The 21,320-nt window shown below is 36.4% G+C and overlaps 2 protein-coding genes across 3 annotated transcripts; both read left to right on the top strand.

The window, feature by feature from the left end:
• The first annotated feature begins 623 nt into the window (after window positions 1-623).
• LOC129294204 (mitochondrial carrier protein MTM1) lies at window positions 624-8,141 on the top strand. The gene is made up of 10 exons (XM_054932391.1): window positions 624-1,353; window positions 2,056-2,145; window positions 2,632-2,760; window positions 2,930-2,993; window positions 3,101-3,267; window positions 3,848-3,950; window positions 4,457-4,548; window positions 4,643-4,795; window positions 6,029-6,087; window positions 7,592-8,141. Exons 1-10 carry the CDS (start codon window positions 1,102-1,104, stop codon window positions 7,722-7,724), a joined length of 1,242 nt encoding a protein of 413 aa, XP_054788366.1. The 5' UTR covers window positions 624-1,101; the 3' UTR covers window positions 7,725-8,141.
• A 2,163-nt stretch (window positions 8,142-10,304) lies between these two features.
• On the top strand, window positions 10,305-20,894 carry LOC129294203 (dihydrofolate synthetase). Of its 2 annotated transcripts, none has more exons than XM_054932389.1 (10): window positions 10,305-10,622; window positions 10,944-11,041; window positions 11,168-11,318; window positions 11,675-11,737; window positions 11,876-12,037; window positions 17,966-18,157; window positions 18,647-18,746; window positions 19,195-19,326; window positions 20,171-20,302; window positions 20,464-20,894. In XM_054932389.1, exons 1-10 carry the CDS (start codon window positions 10,341-10,343, stop codon window positions 20,823-20,825), a joined length of 1,674 nt encoding a protein of 557 aa, XP_054788364.1. In that variant the 5' UTR covers window positions 10,305-10,340; the 3' UTR covers window positions 20,826-20,894. The 2 variants fall into 2 exon arrangements, with proteins under 2 accessions (XP_054788364.1, XP_054788365.1); XM_054932390.1 differs by having other exon boundaries at window positions 10,583-10,622; window positions 11,148-11,318.
• Window positions 20,895-21,320: the final 426 nt, after the last annotated feature.

The following is a 21,320-nucleotide window of genomic DNA, read 5'->3' as shown; positions in this document are numbered from 1 at the left end:
AGATTTTGGAATTTGCTCTGCTGCCGTTTTTGTTCAGGGGACTTAATCAATTATATTATATTACAATAAAAATTATGATAAACTCTATATTAAAAAAAACTTGAATAAGTAACAATCCATTCAAAAATATAAAATATTTTAAAGATAATATATTAAGAAATATAAAATAGTTTAAGTATTTTAAGGTATAATTAGTGATATTTTTTTCAAAATTATTCCTAATTAGAAGGAAAATCAATAATATTTTTTAATTATGATACCTTATTAAATAAGAATAAACATAAACAAGTGTGTAAATTTAAAAATAATTAACTAAATTATTGATAGGCTAATTAAAAAATATCTTTTAATATTAAAGTGAGGGAGGAATAATATCTATGTTTTGGGATACAGTAAAATTTTATATTTAATGTACCCGTTTATAATTAAATGTGAATTTTTTTATAAATTATTTATTTTATAATAAATTTTTATTGTTTATTTTATTAACATACTAAAATTTATTTACAACAATTTAATTGAATACAAGGGTACTATAAGTTTTACCTTGGAATAATACCGCTCACATCCATTTCCTATACGCCTAGGACCTACATTAGGGAAAGCCGCAGAACAAGGAGCAAGAAGGGCAACATCCAAAGTTAAAGTGATGCCCCTATCAACCCCGTTATTGTAAGGTGTTGTTTGGAACCCCGATATTTCATTGTGCCGTATTCATCATACTCATGCGCAAACCTCTCTTGGTTTCGCTCCCCAATCAAAGGCGCCAGGTTGATCTCAGCCGCAACACAGCACCAATTCCATCTTCCTATTTCCCTCGCAGTCCGACATTCCGAAGCAGAGCCTTTGACTCCCTCCCTTTCGCTGAAGCGATTTCTAGGTTTTTAACCGCCGAAAAAGGACGCCTATCTTTTGTCAACAAACGTGGCGCTAATTACATTAGCCCCACAACCTTACATACCCTTTTGTCTGGTTAACCTTTTGCTTTCCCCTTCTCCAAGTATTTTGGGACCTATTTGTTCTTTCTTTTCTTTCCTATAACGGGGGAGGTTTTTGGCCCTTTTTTTGGTAGGAGACTAAGTAATAAGGAAAACCAAGAGAATGGTGGATTCAGAGCGAATCCAAAATCAATGGATGCCTTCCGGGCAAACCTCAGTGGCTGGAATGGATGGGCAAGGTTCCTTCTTGTTGGGATGCACCAGCGCGGGTGTTGGTCGAGATGGCGAGGAAAGCTCTTCTCTTATGAAACGAACATCAGATGATGGTAAACTGGGAGTCGGAGAACGAGCTTTCTCTGCCGCGGGCGCCGCCTTTCTCTCCGCAATCATTGTTAATCCTCTTGATGTTGCTAAGGTGAAATTATTGCTACTTCTTTCGGGTTTACGCGTTTCGGTTTCGCTGTGATTGTTTGCTGAGCAAGTATGACAATAAGAGATGAATGATTCGTGATTCATGTTGTAATTAGCATAACATTTCTTCAAATGGAGTCCGGACTACAAGTTTTTAATTATTTCCCCGCATTTTTGACTGAGAAAACGAAACACATGCTATTTCTTGTATTTATAAATTATAGACGCAGTATTAAAATGCTTATCTGCTAATCTGTTGTTCAATGTCGAACAAAAAACTTGCTTATATATTTCTTGTATATTTATTATCTATTCCCTCTTGAGACCGTCTAGAAGTTTGAAATGCATCAATCCATGATCATAATCATATCTATTTTCTGCAATGCTCTGACCTGATTCTACGAATTGCAATTTAAGCAGGGGAAGAGATAGGTCATATCGTTATTAATATGCACTAAATTATATTTGTGTGCCAGGAATGGACATTTCGCTTTTTTAGTTGGTCGTCTTCCATATGTTAATCTTGTAAATTTTTTCTTGCGTGGTACCACTGTGTTAGACTTGTTTTACCTCTCGTATCATAGCGACAGCACTCACTAGAGCTGTCAATTGGGGCCAAGCTTAGTAGCTGGTATATTCTAATATGTTATGTGTGGAACATTACATACTTCTTGCATTACATTACCTGGTCTTCATGTCTTGGCAGACAAGGTTGCAGGCACAGGCTGCTGGGGTCAATTATTCTCATCCTCTTGGTAACATGACCTATCGCATGGCTCATTTTGGACCAAATATGGTATGTGTGGAACATTACATTCTTCTTGCACCCTCCTGAAAATATTTATAACTTGAGGCTTTATTTTGGGTCTTAACATTTCTATATTTGCTCTCTGTCCCTCTTATTCGGATTCACTCAGCATGTAGTTTCTGGATCAGGCACTTGTATTATAAGATTCTAGACACGTTTGTTTTTGCAGCAGGAGCTGTGAAAACTACATTTTGACTGAAGCAGTCCTTGGGCCACTTAAGTCAAAAACACATTTTTTTGGCTCCTAAACACACACTCTAGGATTAAATGATGTTGTCGTACATTGTTTTGATACCTTTGTAGTTTTTTATATGCTAGTTATTGATCCCTTATTTTCTTTGATTGATTATTTGCTTGTTACTTCTGTTGATTTTATGTTTGCTAAGTAACATGGAAGTCATCCCTGTCCTCCATTCACCACCCTGTCCTCTTAGCATCGGGAATTAATTTGACATTTTCTTTATTGTGTGTCAGTTGTTTGCAGATTTAAGATGTTCTCCATCATGTACGCGGGCAGGAATCCATGGAACTGTATCAATTTGTCCTCCCGAGTGTTTTCGGTACAAAGGAACACTGGATGTTCTCTACAAAATTGTACAACAGGTTTGTGGTTATGCATATCGTGCTTTGTTATACCGGAGGAAAGTTGTACCAGAATCTGTGTTAATGCTTTTGGATGTTCAGTAAATCTGCCTTTTGAGCAGTCATATCCTTGCATGTGCTGTTGTCTCTTATCTTTCATGTTTCCACTAATCCAAATGTGGTTTTGCAGGAAGGATTTGCCAGGCTGTGGAGGGGAACAAATGCAGGCCTAGCACTTGCTGTACCAACTGTAGGTTCACCAGTCATTTTTCTGTTTTTTGGTAATAAGATTATATGTTGAGCATGCAGGACAATGTAATTAATCGTTTGGTTTTTTTCCCACAATATCTTCATCAGGTAGGAATTTACCTTCCTTGCTATGACATATTCCGCAATTGGTTGGAGGAATTTGCAGCAAAAAACGTTCCACCCACAATTCCGTATGTACCCTTAGTGGCAGGCTCATTGGCACGCTCTCTAGCTTGTGCAACTTGTTATCCTATTGAGCTTGCTAGAACGCGCATGCAGGTATTTTAGATTTTGCAAAATTAACTTGTTATCTACCTTATTTATGGGAGATTGGTGTAATAGGTTGGATAGTGGTAGCTGCTAGGGTTCTTGTGGCAGTTCTTTTCCTTGAGGTCTAAGATCTTGTGGGTGTATCAGATATAATATGTATTCACCATCTATTCTTTTGTTCATTAAATGATGTGATTAACCTTGTTTGTTGGTCAACTCTGTTTAAGGCTGCATTTTGCTTATTGCTCCTGTGGTCTGCCTGGTTTGCTTTGTTCCAAACATTTCACTTGTATCTAGTCAGCGTTGCCATGACGTATGATATTTCAATTCCATTGGGAAAGGCTTGTCTTCAACCTTCAGTTGTGGCTGGAGAATAGCCCTTTCTTTGCTGGTCCCTTGACCTTATGCATTTGCAGGGGAATTAGATTACTTGTAGTTCCTGTAGTTTCCTTGCTGCTTCATTCATTTATCCTGTTGGAATCCTTATGGTCTTTGTGAATTCAAGTATTTTCAGCTATATTTCCCATTCCGCAAGCTTTATGGGGCCTAATTGTTTTTGTCTTTTTTTCTTTTGTTATCTCTGTTGCAGGCTTTTAAAGAGATTCAAATTGTTGGAAAGCCTCCTGGAGTGTTCCAGACTCTCTTGGGTGTTGTCTCACAAGTAAAGAGCACAACTACTCTCCAGAACAGCTGTACGTGCATAGTTTTACTGTTGACTGATATATATTTGTAAATTTTTAGGGTTGACCAGACTTGGATGCTCATTTATAGGGTTAATCCTAGTTCTGTTCGAGAACAAGATGGTGCATGAAAGTAGGTTGTATTGTGTAACTTGAAAATAGACTCAAATACAGAATTGTATCTAGCTCTGGGAACAAGTGGCTAACTTAAAACCCAATTTTGTGATGTTTACATGAGTAATTTTATTTCAGTTTCAGAGATTTGTCTAAGCTGGGCTTTTGGCACTCCCTATGCTGAATCCTTTAACAACATGTAAATGTCTGCAAGACAACGTGTAAAGCAAATCATCAATATCAATATTAATATGTATATGTATAATTTATATGGTGTACTATTCATAGTCCATGAACAATTCAACTTACCTTAGACTATGTGCAAAGAATGAGGTCCACAATCTTGTTAAACAAGGATTCTTTATATCATGTAATTGTGGTTGAATTGCTTTATTTCATTGCAGTGCAAGGTTATCGTGTCTTATGGACTGGCATGGGTTCTCAGCTTGCTCGTGACGTTCCCTTCTCTGCCATTTGCTGGTCAACACTTGAACCAGTGAGATTCATTCTTTTATCGGAGAAATAGTTAATTGTGTTCATCAACAACATTCTCTATTTACTTATGCCAATTATATGTTTGTGCTTTCCAGATGAGAAGAAAACTTCTTAATCTCGTTGGAGGTGATGAAGCCAATGTAATGGTTGTCCTTGGTGCAAATTTTTCAGCTGGTTTTGTTGCAGGAAGCCTTGCTGCTGGTGCTACATGTCCGTTAGATGTTGCTAAAACTCGAAGGCAGATTGAGGTATGTTTAAAATTTTCTTCTTTTTGCTAAACTCAAAACCTTACTCTCTTCTCTCATTTATACTGTAGGGAAGAGTTACACATTATTATTTTTTTAAATTGGGTAAGATACAACAACAACAACAACAACAACAAGCCTTTATTTCACTAGGTGGGGTCAGCTACATGGATTGCAAGACGCCATTGTGCTCTATCATTTATCAAGCTTTTAGGAATATTATTAATTAAGAGATCGCGTTCAATAACTTCCAAGAGTGTTCTCTTTGGCCTTCCTCTACCTCTCTTAATCGGACTCAAAGTTATATGTTCCACTCTTCTCACTGGTGCCTCCCTTGGTCTTCTTTGTACATGCCCAAACCATCTCAACCGATTTTCTACCATTTTTTCCTCAATAGGTGCCACCCTCACTTTTTCACGTACGTGCTCATTTCGAATTTTATCTTTACGTGTATGTCCGCACATCCATCGTAACATTCTTATCTCTGCTACTCCAATTTTATGCTCTTGTTGTCCTGTTAGAGCTCAGCATTCACTACTATATAACATTGCCGGTCTGATAGCAGTGCGATAAAACTTTCCTTTAAGTTTATTAGGCACCTTACGGTCGCAAATAACTCCTTTAGCTTTTCTCCAATTAAATCATCCAGCTTGAATTTTATGTGAAATATCTCCACTGATTTCGCCATCATTTTGAATAATGGCTCCCAAATATCTAAACTTTTTCACTTGAGGTATAATTTGATCTCTTAATTTCATTTCCAAATTATTATCAAATAGTCCTTTACCAAATTTACAATATAAATATTCCGTCTTACTTCTACTCAAACGAAAACCTTTCGACTCCAATGTCCTCCTCCATAACTCAAGTTTGCAATTAACCTCTTCTCTTGTCTCTGTTATAAGAACTATATCATCCGCGAATAGCATAAATTGGGTAAGATATAGTATAGTAATTGATTGGTAGAAGAAAAACAAGTTTAGGAACAATTAACCAGGTAATTTGTTTGTGCATCGACCATATGTTGACTTGATTAATTACTTGCTAAGTTGTTTCTTTTTGGATAACCTAAGTTAATTTTCTCTAAACTGGAAATGTTTTGCCACAGCTAAACTATTGCTATTGTTATACATCAGAAGGAACTGTCGAATTTGCATGCATATTTCTACTTTGTCTGAATTCTAAAAATGTTAGATCCTATTCTAATGTTATTAATCTCTCCTAAAAACTATCCAGAGGGACCCAGCCAGGGCTTTGAAAATGACTACAAGGCAGACACTTATGGAGGTTTGGAGGTATGACTGCCAATTTACATTCTCTGCATGCAGATAGATATTACATTTTGAGTGCCCTGTTAGCCTAATATTAGTCGCATGGCATTGTGAGTTCATTTCAACTGTTGGGTTAATACTTGTATGGAAAATTAGTATTGGTTGCTTAGAACCTTCAAAGTTAACTGAGTCGAACTTTCATTTGTCACATGGCTTGCTTTCATAAAATCATTTTATCTGGCATCTTTACCAGCAAGACTCCCAAATCTCTGGTGGTTTGTCAAGATTTGATGTCCCTGTTGCAATCTCATACCCCTTTTTGGTGGTATGGGTGTAAGAGGCTTTGATACTCCAAATCAATTGATCCACTTCATGAAAGACTAAGAAAGGGGTTCTTATAAGTACCTGCTGAACCTGCTCTGTATAAAACTGGGTCAGAGCATCCTTGTTCCAATCCATTTGTCATACTAAATTAGATCTGCCACTGTAAGCTATTGATTTGGCTGATATAGCATCGGTCACCATAAATGGTGGTTTATAGGTATGGTAATTCTAGTTCCGGACCTCTAGGAAAGATTCTTGGTAACCAAATCTTTCGATTTTAGAATCTCTTTCCATAGCAACATGACATTGTCAACATTGGATCCAGGTTTATCCTTCCCACCTTTAGACAATCACAGATTTTAGGCTTCATGACTCTAGCTTTACACGAGCTATTCCCATTGTCCAAAATTCTGTAAATATGTTTTGCTTACAATGCATCGTTCATCAATCAGCCTGAACAATTCCTAAGCCTCTCTGTGTTACAGGCCTGCACGGATCTTTTTCCCTTTTCATCAAATGCATATACCCTCCTGTTTAGCCCCTTGTCCCCTCCCCCTTGAAAAAAAGAAATCACTGCAAATCTGTTTCGCTAACAATGCATCATTCATCAGCCTGAACAATTCTTAAACCTTCCTGTTTAACTGGGGTGCACAGATCTTTTCTTATTTCATCAGATGTATATTACACCCTTCCTGTTTCGCCCCCACCACCCACCCCTCAAAAGAAATCATTGCCCAGGCCATCCAAAAGTTTACTCCTTTTACTGGGAGCCTTATACAAGACGGTTGGCAAACCAGGAAGGAGTTCCATCTTTCTAATAATTTCCTTGTATTATTTTTTTGGTGTTAAATTGAAACTTCATGGGAAGGTCTAACTTTAAGGGTAATCATTTAGCGGAGTATATTTCATTGAAAAGTTGAGGGAGGTGTTCGTAGATGATACAAAAAGGTGGAAATTTACACCTTTCCCTGTGATATATATATTGCATGTGTTACTGCCAAGAATGGAGCCATGTGAAAAGATCGAGCAAGTTGCTCGATCTGATTTGATATATAGTTTAATTAATGCTGTGTTCCTTGAGCTACACATTTTTAATGCGGAACATTGTTTGGGTTGAGGGTGTCGATATGTGTTGTTAATGTGTTTTGTGCCTTCCGTGCACTGGATGTTTAATGATATCCCCCCCCCCCTCTCTCGTTTTCAGAGGAGGAGGCTTAAAGGGACTCTTTACAGGTGTTGGTCCACGAATTGGACGAGCGGGGCCCTCCGTTGGAATTGTGGTTTCGTTTTATGAAGTTGTGAAGCATGTTCTACACAACAACTACGCAACATCTTGATACTTGTGAGATCAGATTCCTTTATTTTTTGCATCCTTGGTTCTTTTTTTTTTTCCCCCTCCGGAGGCAATCATTCCACCTGACCTTGGTTGAGAATCTTGGAAACTGAAAGTTTTTGCGGAAGTCTAGGCTAATCCGTTGTCAACAATGGTAGACACTTCTCTCTTGAACAGATGAGTGGCAGGAAATAGGTTATTTCACCCTAGTTAAAGCGTTACTTTTTAAGCTTTCTTTTCTTGTAAGGCAGCTTGTGGGTGGCAGAAATTTTGTGGCGTCTTTTGTTCTCCCAAAAGCAGTCACTGAATAAAATATTTACGAGTTTCCCATATGGAAGCCATTGTACCTGAATATTCTAATTTTTAAGAATTTTGGAAACCTTTTAGGGCATTCATTAAAAAAAATGCCATTCGTATGTTATTTGACGTATGCATCTAAATAAATTTTTGAACGCTAGAAAAATTTATTTTTTCGACATGAAAACAGCTGAATGTTTTGAGACGTTTTTGTTGCCCGGTTGCTGTAAAACTGTTCCATTGATAGTCGAAACGTCAATGCACTTTCCAGCGACCGTTTCTTCCCCGTCCGAAATCTGAAGCAGGTAGTCAACGACTGTTTTAGCTTCCAAGAAACACTCAGAAGAGTTATTTAATATGATCAGGGCAAAAATTTAGATGTAATTTGGCTGCTGGGATTTGAGCCCAGGTCTCCACGGCCACAGCCACAGCGTGGTATTCTTACCGCTAAACGACATTTACCTTTATTATTGATGGGCTTGTATTTTTCAATAAATATAACATAACCATGGCATTTAGCTGGTACATCAACAGGCTTTGAAGCAAAAACATTGAACTATATGTTTTAAAAGATAATACAACTTTTAATTTTTTAAAGTTGTCTCGGTTCATGATTTAGTCTTTTAAATTGAATTTTTATTAATTTAATTTTAAGTTTATTTTAATTATCTATTTGGTCATAATTATTTAAAAAAAGAGGTTATATTGTTAAAATTTGTTAACTTTGATAATAAAATATTGATGGAAGACAAGTAAATTAAAAAAAAGTATAATTATTTAGATAGAAAAAATAAACTTTGAATTTTTTTTTTAAAAAGCAAGAGAACAAAACACAATTGAAAGGATTATACTGATAAAAATTAAACTAATTTAAATGTTAATTTGTTAAGTCATCAATATACGTTATACATTAAATTATTTTAAAAGTCAATTTGTATTTAAAATTTAAAAGACTCACATAATAATTTAAGAAATGGTTAATAAGTATACTCGAGCCTAAATTATTGCATGAATTGTATTTTAGACCTTAAACTCTTAAAATATATATAAAAAATTTTCAACTTTTAAATTTCAAGACTTGAAATACTATCATCAAATTGAAAAAAATGGCTATTATTTTAAAAAGTTAAAATGAGTGTCATATCAATATACGATTGGGCCTAACAACTATAAAAATAACTATCCTTTTTTTTAATTTAATGATAAAGTTTCATATGCTTTAAATTTAAAAATTAAGGGAATTTTTGCATATTTCATTAATTTAGGAATCCATGATGCTATTCACAGAATAAGTTAGAATTTATAATGGTCATTAATCTATAAAAAAAATACTAGGGACCAAATAGATAAAAATTAATCTTAAAATGACCAAATCAAAAACTGAAATAAACTTAATGGAGAATTTCATTCTAGGACCATGGTAGGTACATATTTTTCAATCACACTCAAATATTTCTAAAATAACACTACAAATTTTGAAGACTGGCATGAAATTAAGTTTTATAGTAGAATGACATTATTGCCCTAGTGTTTAAACAAAACTAAATGGCATTTGAGAAAAGCCATATTTGCAAGTAACATCATAGACTTCACAAGTAATATAAGGCAATTTACAAGTAAATTAATGTACAGTAATTTACAAGTAACTTAACAAGTTGTAGATGATTTTACACAGGATGAATATTACATAAGTAATATTCTAGTCTTATCAAATAATGTTAAGGAAATTTACAAGTAATATTTTATCATTTACAAGTGAAATTAAGGGATTTTTCATAAATAAAGTTTCATTAATAATATTTTTTTAATATTATCTTTTTCACATATTCTCTTTCTTCAATATTCTTTTATTAACGAAACATTAAATGAAAAATATTTTTAAAATTTATACTTTTATCTTAAAAAAATATGATTGTAAAGTATATTTAATAAGATTTATTGACATGTAAGATTTTATTTAAAAGTATTTTATAATTTGAGATAAAAAGAGCATGTGATTTAAGGATATTGGGTATATTTGAGCAGCTAGGAGCTTCTCTCACATAATAAATGTTGCAACCATAAAATTGAATTGAAGAAGCTACTATTTTCAGCTTATGCTAAAACGCAGTTTGCAGTCAATTAATTGATCATGTTCATTTCGAGGCTTTTGGATATTTTTTACCCAAACCATGATTTGAACTTCAATAATTGATTATACAAACAAATCTAAACAAGCACTAAATCATTTTACTTCTACGGTCCTGATTTAAAGAACTAGAAATTACAGTATCTTTATTTTTATCCAGCACTTCACGAGCGGAGCTGCTTTGCGAGCCTGATAATGCCCACGCTCTCCTCTGCAAAACCCGTGCTTCTGCGAGGCAGAACCTTTTTTCCCTCCAAATGCACCAGATTCCCCTGGCAAACGGGGGCAAAACAAACCATGTGTTCACACGCAGAAGATCCAGAAATGAAGGACTTCATGGACTATCTTGACTCTCTGAAGAACTATGAGAGATTGGGTGTGCCCCTAGGGGCAGGCACGGATTCTCGCCAAGGGTTCGATCTTGGTAGAATGAGAAGGTTAATGGAGCGTTTTGATAACCCTCAGTCTAAATTCAAGGTTCGACTGTTCTCTTTGTATCCTTCTTTGATGTTTAATGTCGTTTTCTTAACTAATTGAGGACTAGTAAGAGCAAAGTGTTCTTTATTATGAAGTTAGAAATTTATTTTATAAGATTCATCTCACCCATTAAACGAGGCTAAAGTGAGCAGCAGAACTACTGAATGCGTAGCTCATGAAAATCACGAACCTTCGAAGTAAAGAAGAATTTTTGTTGTTCAAAAGAAAAAAGAAATGTATGATAATTACAGCGCGATTGCTTCACATCTTATACCCGTGAATTAACTGGTTGTTAAATTCACCGACTTGCTGCAATTGTAGGCCATTCATGTCGCTGGGACAAAGGGAAAAGGATCGACGGCTGCATTCATTTCTGATATTCTGAGGACTGAAGGCTATTCTGTAGGTTGTTATACTAGGTAGAGTGCCATATAATTTTCAGAGGATTTTAGATTTTAGTATTTGCGCTTGCTTGTACTTTCAGCTTTAACTGTGGCTTCATTACAACTTTATCAATGACGACAGGCTTTATTTTTCTCAAGCAGCCCACATATCCAGACTATAAGGGAACGCATTTTACTAGGAAGATCTGGCGATCCTGTCGCAGCAAAAATACTGAATTGCCTTTTTCAAAGGATAAGGCAAAATCTTGACCAAGCAATGAGGGAGGAAAAGGGTTGCTTAAGTCATTTTGAGGTATTTCAATTATATAAAATCCTAAACTTGATCAAGAAATTAGTGTGCTAACTTTAGGATATTATTTAGTCTTCTACTTGCTGATGAGAACATGTCTGATCTGTTGGTAGCATGAAAGTTAGCGCATTCAATTTATTTGGTCATTTTCATAAATAGACGTTTTTGTGTTTTGAGTTCATAATTTCATTTTAATGCTTATACTTCTCTAACACTCTATTATAGGTCTGGTGGATATTTTGATTTGATTGTATTTTATCTCTGTTCTTCACTTTCAGTTATTGATGTTTTATCCTGTATACACAAAACCAACTGTTATAGTGATTGACTAACTCTACTTAATGGTGGAGGTGTGCTAGGTTTTCACTGCAATGGCATTCATCCTATTTGCTGAAGAGAAAGTTGACATTGCAGTTATTGAGGTTATATTTACTTACACTTGATATATTTATCTAACAACTTCTTTACTCTTGGATTTTTGTTGACAATAACAAGAAATTTCAACATGGCTAATGTGATACTAATAATTATGTCATTTATTTCTTTTTAATTTTGGATAGGCTGGGTTGGGAGGTGCACGTGATGCAACTAATGTTATATCCCACTCTGGACTTGCTGCATCTGTCATTACCACCGTTGGGGAGGAGCATTTGGCTGCTCTTGGGGGTTCTTTGGAGACTATTGCAGTGGCTAAGTCAGGAATCATAAAACAAGGCCGTCCAGTTAGGTTTCTCTCTCTCTCTCTCTATCTCTCCTGTGTATGAAATTGAATTATCAAAACCTGATTAGATATGATCCAATTCTCATGTACATGTGTGCATTTATGGTAGCAATGATTTCTAAGTACATTGAATAATATATGATGCAATTTTAGTTCCTATGTAACATGATATTATACGATTTTAGTAAGATGGCTGCTATTTGTTCTTTTTATGGTTACTCTCCATGTTCAAATTGTGGCAGGAAAGGATCACTGTTCTCATGGTCTTTAGTCTCCCCTAACCCCCCTGTCTCTTAGCCTATGTTTGGTTGGGGGGGAGGGGAGGGAGGGGAGGGAAAATGTTTGGTTTGGTGGAGGGGGAGGGGAAATTTTAAAATTTTCCCTCCCCTCTCCCCCCCAACCAAACATAGGCTAAGGGTCTGTTTGGTTTGAGGGGAGGGAAGGGGAGGGGAGGGGAGGTGAGGGAAGAGGAGGGGAGGGGAGGTGAGGGGGAGGAGGGGGAAGGGAGGGGAGGGGAGCTCCCCCCCAATTTGGAGGGGAGGCTTTGGAGGGGAGGGGAGGAAAAATTTTAAAATTTTTCCCTCCCCTCCTCCTAACCAAAGGAGGGGAGGGGAGGGGAGGGGCTCCCCTCCTCCTAACCAAATGAGGGGAGGGAAGAGGAGCCCCTCCCCTTCCCTCCCCTCCCCCCCAACCAAACAAGGCCTAAGAGACAGGGGGGTCCCCTCCAAAACCTAACCCCCCAAATTGGGGGGATGCCCCCCTCCCCTCCCCCTCCTCTCTCCTTCCCTCCCCTCCCCTCCTTCTCCCCCCCCCTCTCCCTCACCTCCCTCCCCTTCCATCCCCTCCCCTTGAACCAAACAGAGCCTTAACGCTATGTTTGGTTTGAGGGGAAGGGAGGCGGGGGAGGGGAGGGGAGGGTTTCTAAGCTACTTTATTTGGTTTGATTAGAGGGGGGGGAGGGGAGGAATTTTTAATGATCCTTTGTTTGGTTTAGGAGGGGAGGGGAGGGAAGGTAATAATTAAATTACCATTATACCCTTGTACAATAATATTTTTTTATCTTTTTATCACACAAATTATTTTACATATAAACTAAAATTGTATAATTTATTTTTAAATTACCCTAATCTTGTCAATTTTTTTTTTCTTCTTCACCCCAAATAAGTAAATTAAATAATACTATTAAATAATCTTATTAGTAAATTAATCTAAATATTAAACAATACTTTGTGAAAAAAATCAATGAAACTAATGATTTTATGCCCCCAATTTGCACAAGACAATGCTAGTCTTTAATAACAATTGAACAATAATTGCCATCATTAATAACAAAATATATTGGGCAATAACATCTAATATATTGATCATGTTTAAGAATCACATTTTGACATTTAGCTAACAAAATATACAAAAATTATTAATAAAAGTCATCATCTAATTAGAACTATAAAACATCCTCATTATCACGTCCTTTCGTACTGGTGCTGGACATTGAGTTGCTGCTCTAAGCCTATCATTATCAGCCATAAGAAACCAATATATGTCAGGTAATCTTGCAGCATCAATCCCACACTCTTCAAGCATTTTCCAAATTTCTTCACCTGACAATTGTGGCACCTTCTTGAAACTTTGTCCTATCATCACATTTCCTTGTTGAATTGCCTCAGCCACAGCTAACACTGCTTTGTCAACTCATTTATACTAGCCTCCTTCTCCTTAGACACCCTTTTTGTCTTCTTACTACATGCACTATTAATAGTGGGTGAGTGCTCTTGATCAGGTGAGTTTTCTTGTCTCGGTGAGTTTTCTTGTCCATCAAGCTCAACATTAATTGTGGCTCTATTTTGTGAGACAATATTGTTAATGTCATTGACGGTTTCAGTGACTTCTTCCTGAGAACGATGTCTCTTTCTCCACTCACGGGCTGTCTCACTCTCATCTCCATTAGCTCTATCTACTCCATATAATATCATCATTTTTTTCGTAGTTTGGAAAAGGAGTAGTTCTCCACAATGCTGCTTTAGGTTTAGCCTGAAACAAGTGAAATTACAAAAGCAATTCAATTGCAAATGCATACTTTTTCATTTTCAAATAATAATATAATCAATGCATATGTAAGAAATTTACCTCAATTAATGCATCCCAAACTTCAGGCTCAGTATCCCATACTTGAGTTATTGGATTCCAAGCGAACCCACTCAAACTTTTGAAAATGTCATAAACATCTGAAAAGTTTTTCTTTAAAGTCTTCCATCGATTTTTCACCTTTTCCTTGTCAATTTGTTTACCGAATAAAGCACTCAAATATTTACATATGTTATCATAAGCTGTAGTTGTAAAAGTGCCATTAACTTTGTGACCCTCATTATATTCATTCATGAAAGCATCAACGAGGGCATCATCCATTAATCTTGTCCAATTCACAATCTCCTTATTATTGTTTGGTGCCATCCTATCATATAACAATATAATCACATAATACCAATCCCAATATGAAAAACTAATCAAATTTCAATAGCAAACTAAACAAATAATACAAAGCAAATAAAAGTCAATAAAACAATAAATTTTAATATCTGATCAAACCTCAATTAAACTCAATATAAGTCAATGTAATAATACAACATATTTAAATGTCTATAATGATACAATAGAGTCTAACTTATTGAGAAAATCAAAATTCAATCATCAAGTTCATCCTCAAGAGCAGTCAGATGTTCCTGATAATCTGCCCACATCTGAGTGGCTATATTTTCTCTAATAAGTTCACCTCGAGCAGCCTCATTATTGTCCCCTCTTTGAGCACGGTTATTATCATTTGAATGGTTTTCTCTTGTAAGAACAGCATCAACTTCCTCTAAAAGATCTTCAATAGGGTCCATACTCATAAGGAAGTTATGAAGAATGCAACATACATATATTATCATTTTTTGTGCTTTGATTCCATATGTAGGTTCAGTTGCATTGGATAGAATGGAAAATCTTTTTTTCAAAACACCAAAAGCACGTTCAATGGCATTGCGTAACCTTGCATGTCGAAGGTTAAATAACTCTCTATAATTTAGGGGGGGATTCTGTTTTGAATATTCTTTCAAATGATAACGAACTCCTCGATAAGGTGTTATAAGTCCTCTTGTTAACATGAATCCAGCATCGACAAGGTAATATTTACCTATCATAAAGGAAAATAATTACTATAATAATTTTACATTCACAAATATAAACTTTATCAAAATTGGTAAAATATTTACCTTCAGGAATTATAAGCTTATCTTCTCGTGTTAATGCATTCTTAATGATTCTTGAGTCAGATGCAGTACCTTCCCATCCAGGGAGCACATAAGTGAACTTTAGATCAAAGGTACATGTTGCTAGCACGTTCTGTGTCGGAAATTCCTTCCTACCACGGTATCTAGGAGCATCTAAAGAAGGCACCTTGACTCGTATATGTGTTCCATCAATAGCACCGACACAATCCTTAAAATATGGGAAGAATTTCTTATCTTTTTCAATTTCAGGAAGAATGGTTGAGCCATTAGGTTGAACCAAAAATTTTTCTTCTAAGTCAACGATAGCTGTCAAAACTTGATGAAAATGGCGACTAATTGTCTCACCAGAACGCCTAAACCAAAAATTCACTTCACGATTTTTTGTATTGTGTGTCAATATATATAGAGTTTTTGCAACCATTTCTTCCACACTTGACCATCGCGTGGGTTGCAGGCCAGCCTCTCTTTCTAACATAGCACATAATTCTAAAAAAGTTCTAGGAGTCATTCTAATGATATTTCGACTGGAGGGACAATCGCTAATTCGGCTCATTATTTCATCACGTACCATTTCTCTCTTGCCACTCAAACTGTAACTTATTTTTTTCGAACACATGTCACTTGCACATACTTTTACAAAGACACAAGCAAGAAGAGCTAGTGCTCTTCGACGCAATTCAAACCAATGTTGCACCAATAAAAGATTTTCAGATTCCTTGCTCATCTAACAAAGCAATCAAGAACAATAATGAAAATCAATAAACAAGCCTTAATATTCATATTTCATTATTGCAATAACCATTCTATAAATTAAACCACTCTTTAACGTTTGAATATGCTGTGATGGAGAACAAGGAAACTATATATATGTGCATATACAACTAATAAAATGATATATAGTAGAAGTGATCCCAATCTCTGATAAGACAAAAACATAGAAACCTTTTTCGTGAAAAGAGAAACCTTAGATAAAGTCACAACATAGAAAATGAAGTATTGATGATGGCTCTGTGAAACCGAACCCAAATGTTTTCAAGACACTCAGCAGCTGGGTATTCCTATAATATTGTAATGAACACTTGTACTCTCTTTCTCTCTCTGTCTATACCATTGCATGGCATTAATGTGTTCCAATCTGGTAAGGCGACGATTCAGTTATCATCATGGATCGGCTATGTACGTTCACACCACAGATCACCTAGGGCCCCAGTACTTGTGGGTGATTCAATACCAAAAGAAACCAACCAGTCAGTTGGATATAGCGAAAGGAGCTGATCTTGGCTAATTAAAATTTAAATCCTTACTGGGAGACTGTCCTCACAATAGATTTACAGATTTTAACAGCATCAACAAGAACCCCACCTCCTGATGTTTCTAACAGTGCACGTGATTTAGTAGTGCTGCAGCTAAGAGGGATGTGGCATCAAAGAACAAAGCCACATCCCAGAACAAAGAACAGGGTGATCTGACAGGAACAAAGCAGAACAAAGAACAAAGAAGACAGACCGAGAGCTCAGAACAGAACAACCAGAACAAAGCCACGCATCTAACGAAAACGAGGTGAGAGCTTCGAACGAAAAGAAAACCAGAACAAGCAGAACAACCACAGATCTCAAAACAGGGTCCGAACGAAAAGAAAACGCATCTGACCTGAGAATGCACGGTGAGAGCTTCGAAGAGGAGGACCTGATGGGATAACGCACGGCGGGGCTTCGAGCACGGCAGACCAGACGCACGGTGAGAACTCCGACAGACCGAGAGCTCCGACAGACTGAGAAGACGCTGGAGACAGACCGAGCTCCTGGAAGAAAAAGAAAGCCAAACGTATTTATTGTGTTTCAAGGGCAATAACGTAATTTTATAAAAATAATGAGGGTAAATTAGTCAACAAATTTACCTCTCCCTCCAAAAAACCCCAATTTGGAGGGAGCCAAAATAAGGGGAGGGGAGGGGAGAGGGGAGCCAAAATTTTGGCTCCCCTCCCCTCCAAAAATTTTAAACCAAATGAGAGAAATGGAACCCCTCCCCTCCCCTCCCCTCCAACCAAACAGAGCCTAAGAGGACTCTCTTACCTTACTGGTTAAGCATTCAAGAGGATTGTTGTTCCTGGCTTTTATCTGCTCATCAAATATCTTGTTTATCTTAAAGCTTGATAGGCATATGTATATAAATTAGCGGAGAGCAAGCAAATATTCAAGAATTGTCATATGTTTTTCTTATATAATGCTAGCATCGCATGGCTTAAAACAGGCCAACTGCTGAGGGTTGGAAGTTAAAATGACAATTTCTAATTCAGTTATTTTGGGGTGTCAGCTAGCTAGGTGATCCAATTGTAATTCTAAGGCAGCTATGAGGCAAGACGGCCATTTGTCTTGTCTTTTGGGTTTAATTTGGCGTATCTTCTATTGCTTTATCTTCTTTTTTTTTTTCACTGGAAACACATATTTTGAACCTTCATTAATTAAAATAAGAAAAAAAGAGAGAAGAAAATAACGCAATAATATACTTTGGATTTTGAGATAATACTCAAATATGACCAAGTAGTACTAGATTTCATATATATATATGTATGTATGTATGTATGTATAAAGAAATACCATTTATATACTGGACTCTGTTGGTTTTCCATCAATTTTGTTGACGAAATAAATATATTTCAGCTGGTTCTGGGTGGGCCATTTCTCCCTCATATTGAACACATTATTCGCGACAGAGCAGCATCCCTGGATTCACCAGTAGTGTCAGCATCTGATGCTGGGAATAGATGTTCTATAAGAACTGTTGGCATGCTTGATGGCAGACCTTGCCAATCATGTGATATAGCAATAGAAGTTGAGAAAGACTTGGAGCTGGTATGAACTTGTCTTCTTGAGATTTCATTCTTCATCCATACTGTGCATCCTACTTGCATGTTTGTGCTTTTAAAAATTATTTTTAATTAATACTCTTTAAAGATACTCATTTGTAGTCTGTAACGACATTCATAGAAAATGGTTTAGCAAGCAGCTTTTGCTGTGAATAGTTGTCAAAAACTCAAAAAGGATACATAGCATTTGAGAATGATAAGAGAGTTTAGAAAGAATGACTCAAGTAAATAAGATCTTAATTTTGAATAATCAATTCATTGCTTGCTCTGCACTAAGTCCTAATTTTTATGGCCCCATTTGTGTGAAATGCTGCTTTGCATTTCATGTTATCTCATCTGCATTCTGAATGTTAAAAATGACTGTGCACCCCATTTCTGTTCCACCTCTGCCTGGTTCTTAAAGTAGTTCCCAACGTCTAGTTGCTATTGTTGATCAGCTGAAAGATTGTGAATGATTTTTTATCTATTCGTGCAGTCCTGTGAATTACTTGGTGTAAAACTGCGCATGCTTGGAAGTCACCAACTACAGAATGCAGCAACTGCTACTTGTGTAGCACTATGTCTTCGTAATTTTGGTAATAATTTTCTATGTTATGCTCATAAAATTCTGCCTTTTCTATTACTTTCTTAGTTATTTAAATTGTATATTTTTATTCTAGTTTAAACGTTACTTGGGGCATAGTCGTATAGATGTGTGGATCTTCATCTACTCAGGCAGTCAGGGTTTCTGTGAAGTGTAGGGAGATAAAAGCCTTTCATCCTGTCAAACCGTTGCTCAGATACCTTTTTATGCCATAGAACCCAGAGTTGTCAAGACGTTGCTTCTAGTTCTTTAACTACTTTTATACAAGTCTGTCTTTTATTTTCTTTTCCTGGTAAATTAAGTCTTTCATGTAGCTCTTCATGATCCATATGTTCTCATTATTGTCGTCTTGGCACATTAAAACGGTACCTTTAACTGTTTTAGGTTAGCTGCTATTGAAATGTATCTATACTTCCATTTTATCTTGTTCGGATGATCAGGATGGAGAATTTCTGATGAATCTATTAGGGCTGGCTTAGAGCATACATGCCTCCTTGGAAGGAGTCAATTCCTAACAAATGAAGAAGCTAAGATGCTAGGACTTGCTGGAGCAACGATATTGCTTGATGGAGGTTGATTCCTTTGACTTTGCTATCAGCCTATCTTCTTTTTTCGATACTATTGACTAACCCAGATTCAAGAATTGTTGAAATCTAAGTGAGGGGAAACTCCTAACAAGGTCTCGCATGATTCAAATTCACGACTTTGTTTATGGGATATTGAGTTCTTTCTATGCAACGCAAGCATCTTTGGTTCAACTGTGGTCTTCACTCTTAATAAGTTAGCTTGAAATCAAGTGTTGATTCGAATTTAGTGAAGAACTGTTTTTGTTGAATCCTACAAAATTTTCTTGTGGCAAAAAAAAAAAAAATCTACAAAATTTTCCAAGTGCAAAAAATCTAGAATAGAATGTAGCCTTAGTATTTTATGTAGTCGTCTGATAGTTTTTGATGAATGAAAAGGAGGAATTTCTCTTATCAGATTATGAACCTGTATCTGAATCTCATAGTCCAATAAAATTAAAGTGGAGAATCACCAAAATATTAGACTGAATGATACTTCACACATTGCCACCTGACACAATTATACACATATATTAAAAGGACTCACATTAACTGAACATGTCTGACTCCTAGGAAATTGACAGCAGATCCTGCATAGTAACTTGTCAACACATAATACACCAGAAACGAACCCACAGATAATTGACAACAAAGAGAACATTTGTTAACACATTACAACACAAAAGGGAAGCTCAGCTAAAATAACTGCTTCTCTAATTACTGCTGCCAACTGCTTCCTGTTGCCTGGCATTTACTTTACTCTTGTTTATTCCGTCCACTGTACATAGGTTCTGGCTCCTGTCATTCATTAGGACTGAATTTTATGTTTTTTTTTCCCCGGATATTGCTGTAGCCCATACCAAAGAATCTGCTAAAGCACTGATGAACACTATAAGGATGGCATATCCAGAGGCTCGATTAGGTTTTGTTGTTGCTATGGCAAGTGACAAAGACCACGTAGGTTTTGCCAAAGAGATTCTCTCAGGTAAATCTATCAATTCTGTTTCTTTTTATATTATGTTTGGTGGCTGGTTTGGTTTAGTTCCTTGATCAAAGTAGTACTCTACACTTGGGGGGGGGGGGAACTTACTGCTTAATGTTTGAATCGATTCCGTGCAACAAAATCTCTCTTATGCATTTGTTCAGGGGAGCATGTAGTGACTGTTGTATTGGCTGAAGCTGCTATTGCCGGAGGTGTAACTCGGATGATGTCGGCTGCGTCTTTGAAAGATTCTTGGATTCAAGCTTCTGAAGAACTTGGCATTGAAATTGTTCACGAAGGAATAGCAGGATACGGAGAATTGGTAAAGGATGAAATAATCCCTCATGTCAGGGATTTGCATGATCATAGAACTGTATTGGCTACTGAGGGTTGTTTAATGAGTTGTTTGAGAACCACAGGCAGGATTTTAAAGAGGAACAAGGGGGTTGAGAGGGGTATTATTGTCATTACAGGCTCTCTGCACATTATTTCCTCAGTTTTAGCTTGTCTCGGAGGTGAAAGCTAATTTGCAGCGAAGCTGTTTGGTATACTGGATTTCGTTTCAGTTAGCAATCATTTCATTTCGTAGACTTAATTACGCCGTGACAGTTTTGGTCGGGAGTTAGGACAGGAGCCTCGCTAGTTTCCCGCGCAATGAGCAGGAAAATATTCCCATATGCCATTCTTGGGAAATTTAAGAGGCATTAAGATTATCATATTTAAATTTGGGTTAAATGTCTTAAAACTTTTTCTTCAAGAACATCTAGTATTTTAAACTTTTTTAGTGGAACAGTTTTATCCTAAAACTTTTAAAAAGGGTATAATAAAGTCCTATCATTAAACTTAGGAAATGTTGACTTTTAAATTGAAGTTTGACCAAGGGTGTGTTACTATTTTGACTCTTTGACTCTCATTCCTTTTTAGTTTTCAGTTCGACTCCCTATTCTTATCTCGGCATTCTTCTTCTACATTTTTGACCTCCGCAATCTTGCTTTCTCCCTTGTGAGTTTGCTTCAGGCAT

This window comes from Prosopis cineraria, unplaced genomic scaffold, assembly GCF_029017545.1.
Source record: "Prosopis cineraria cultivar Desert tree isolate PC_DT_omini unplaced genomic scaffold, ASM2901754v1 PC15, whole genome shotgun sequence".
Lineage (NCBI taxonomy): Eukaryota > Viridiplantae > Streptophyta > Magnoliopsida > Fabales > Fabaceae > Prosopis > Prosopis cineraria.
Note: the sequence above shows the minus strand (reverse complement) of the source record. Positions and strands in the feature narration are given on the sequence as shown.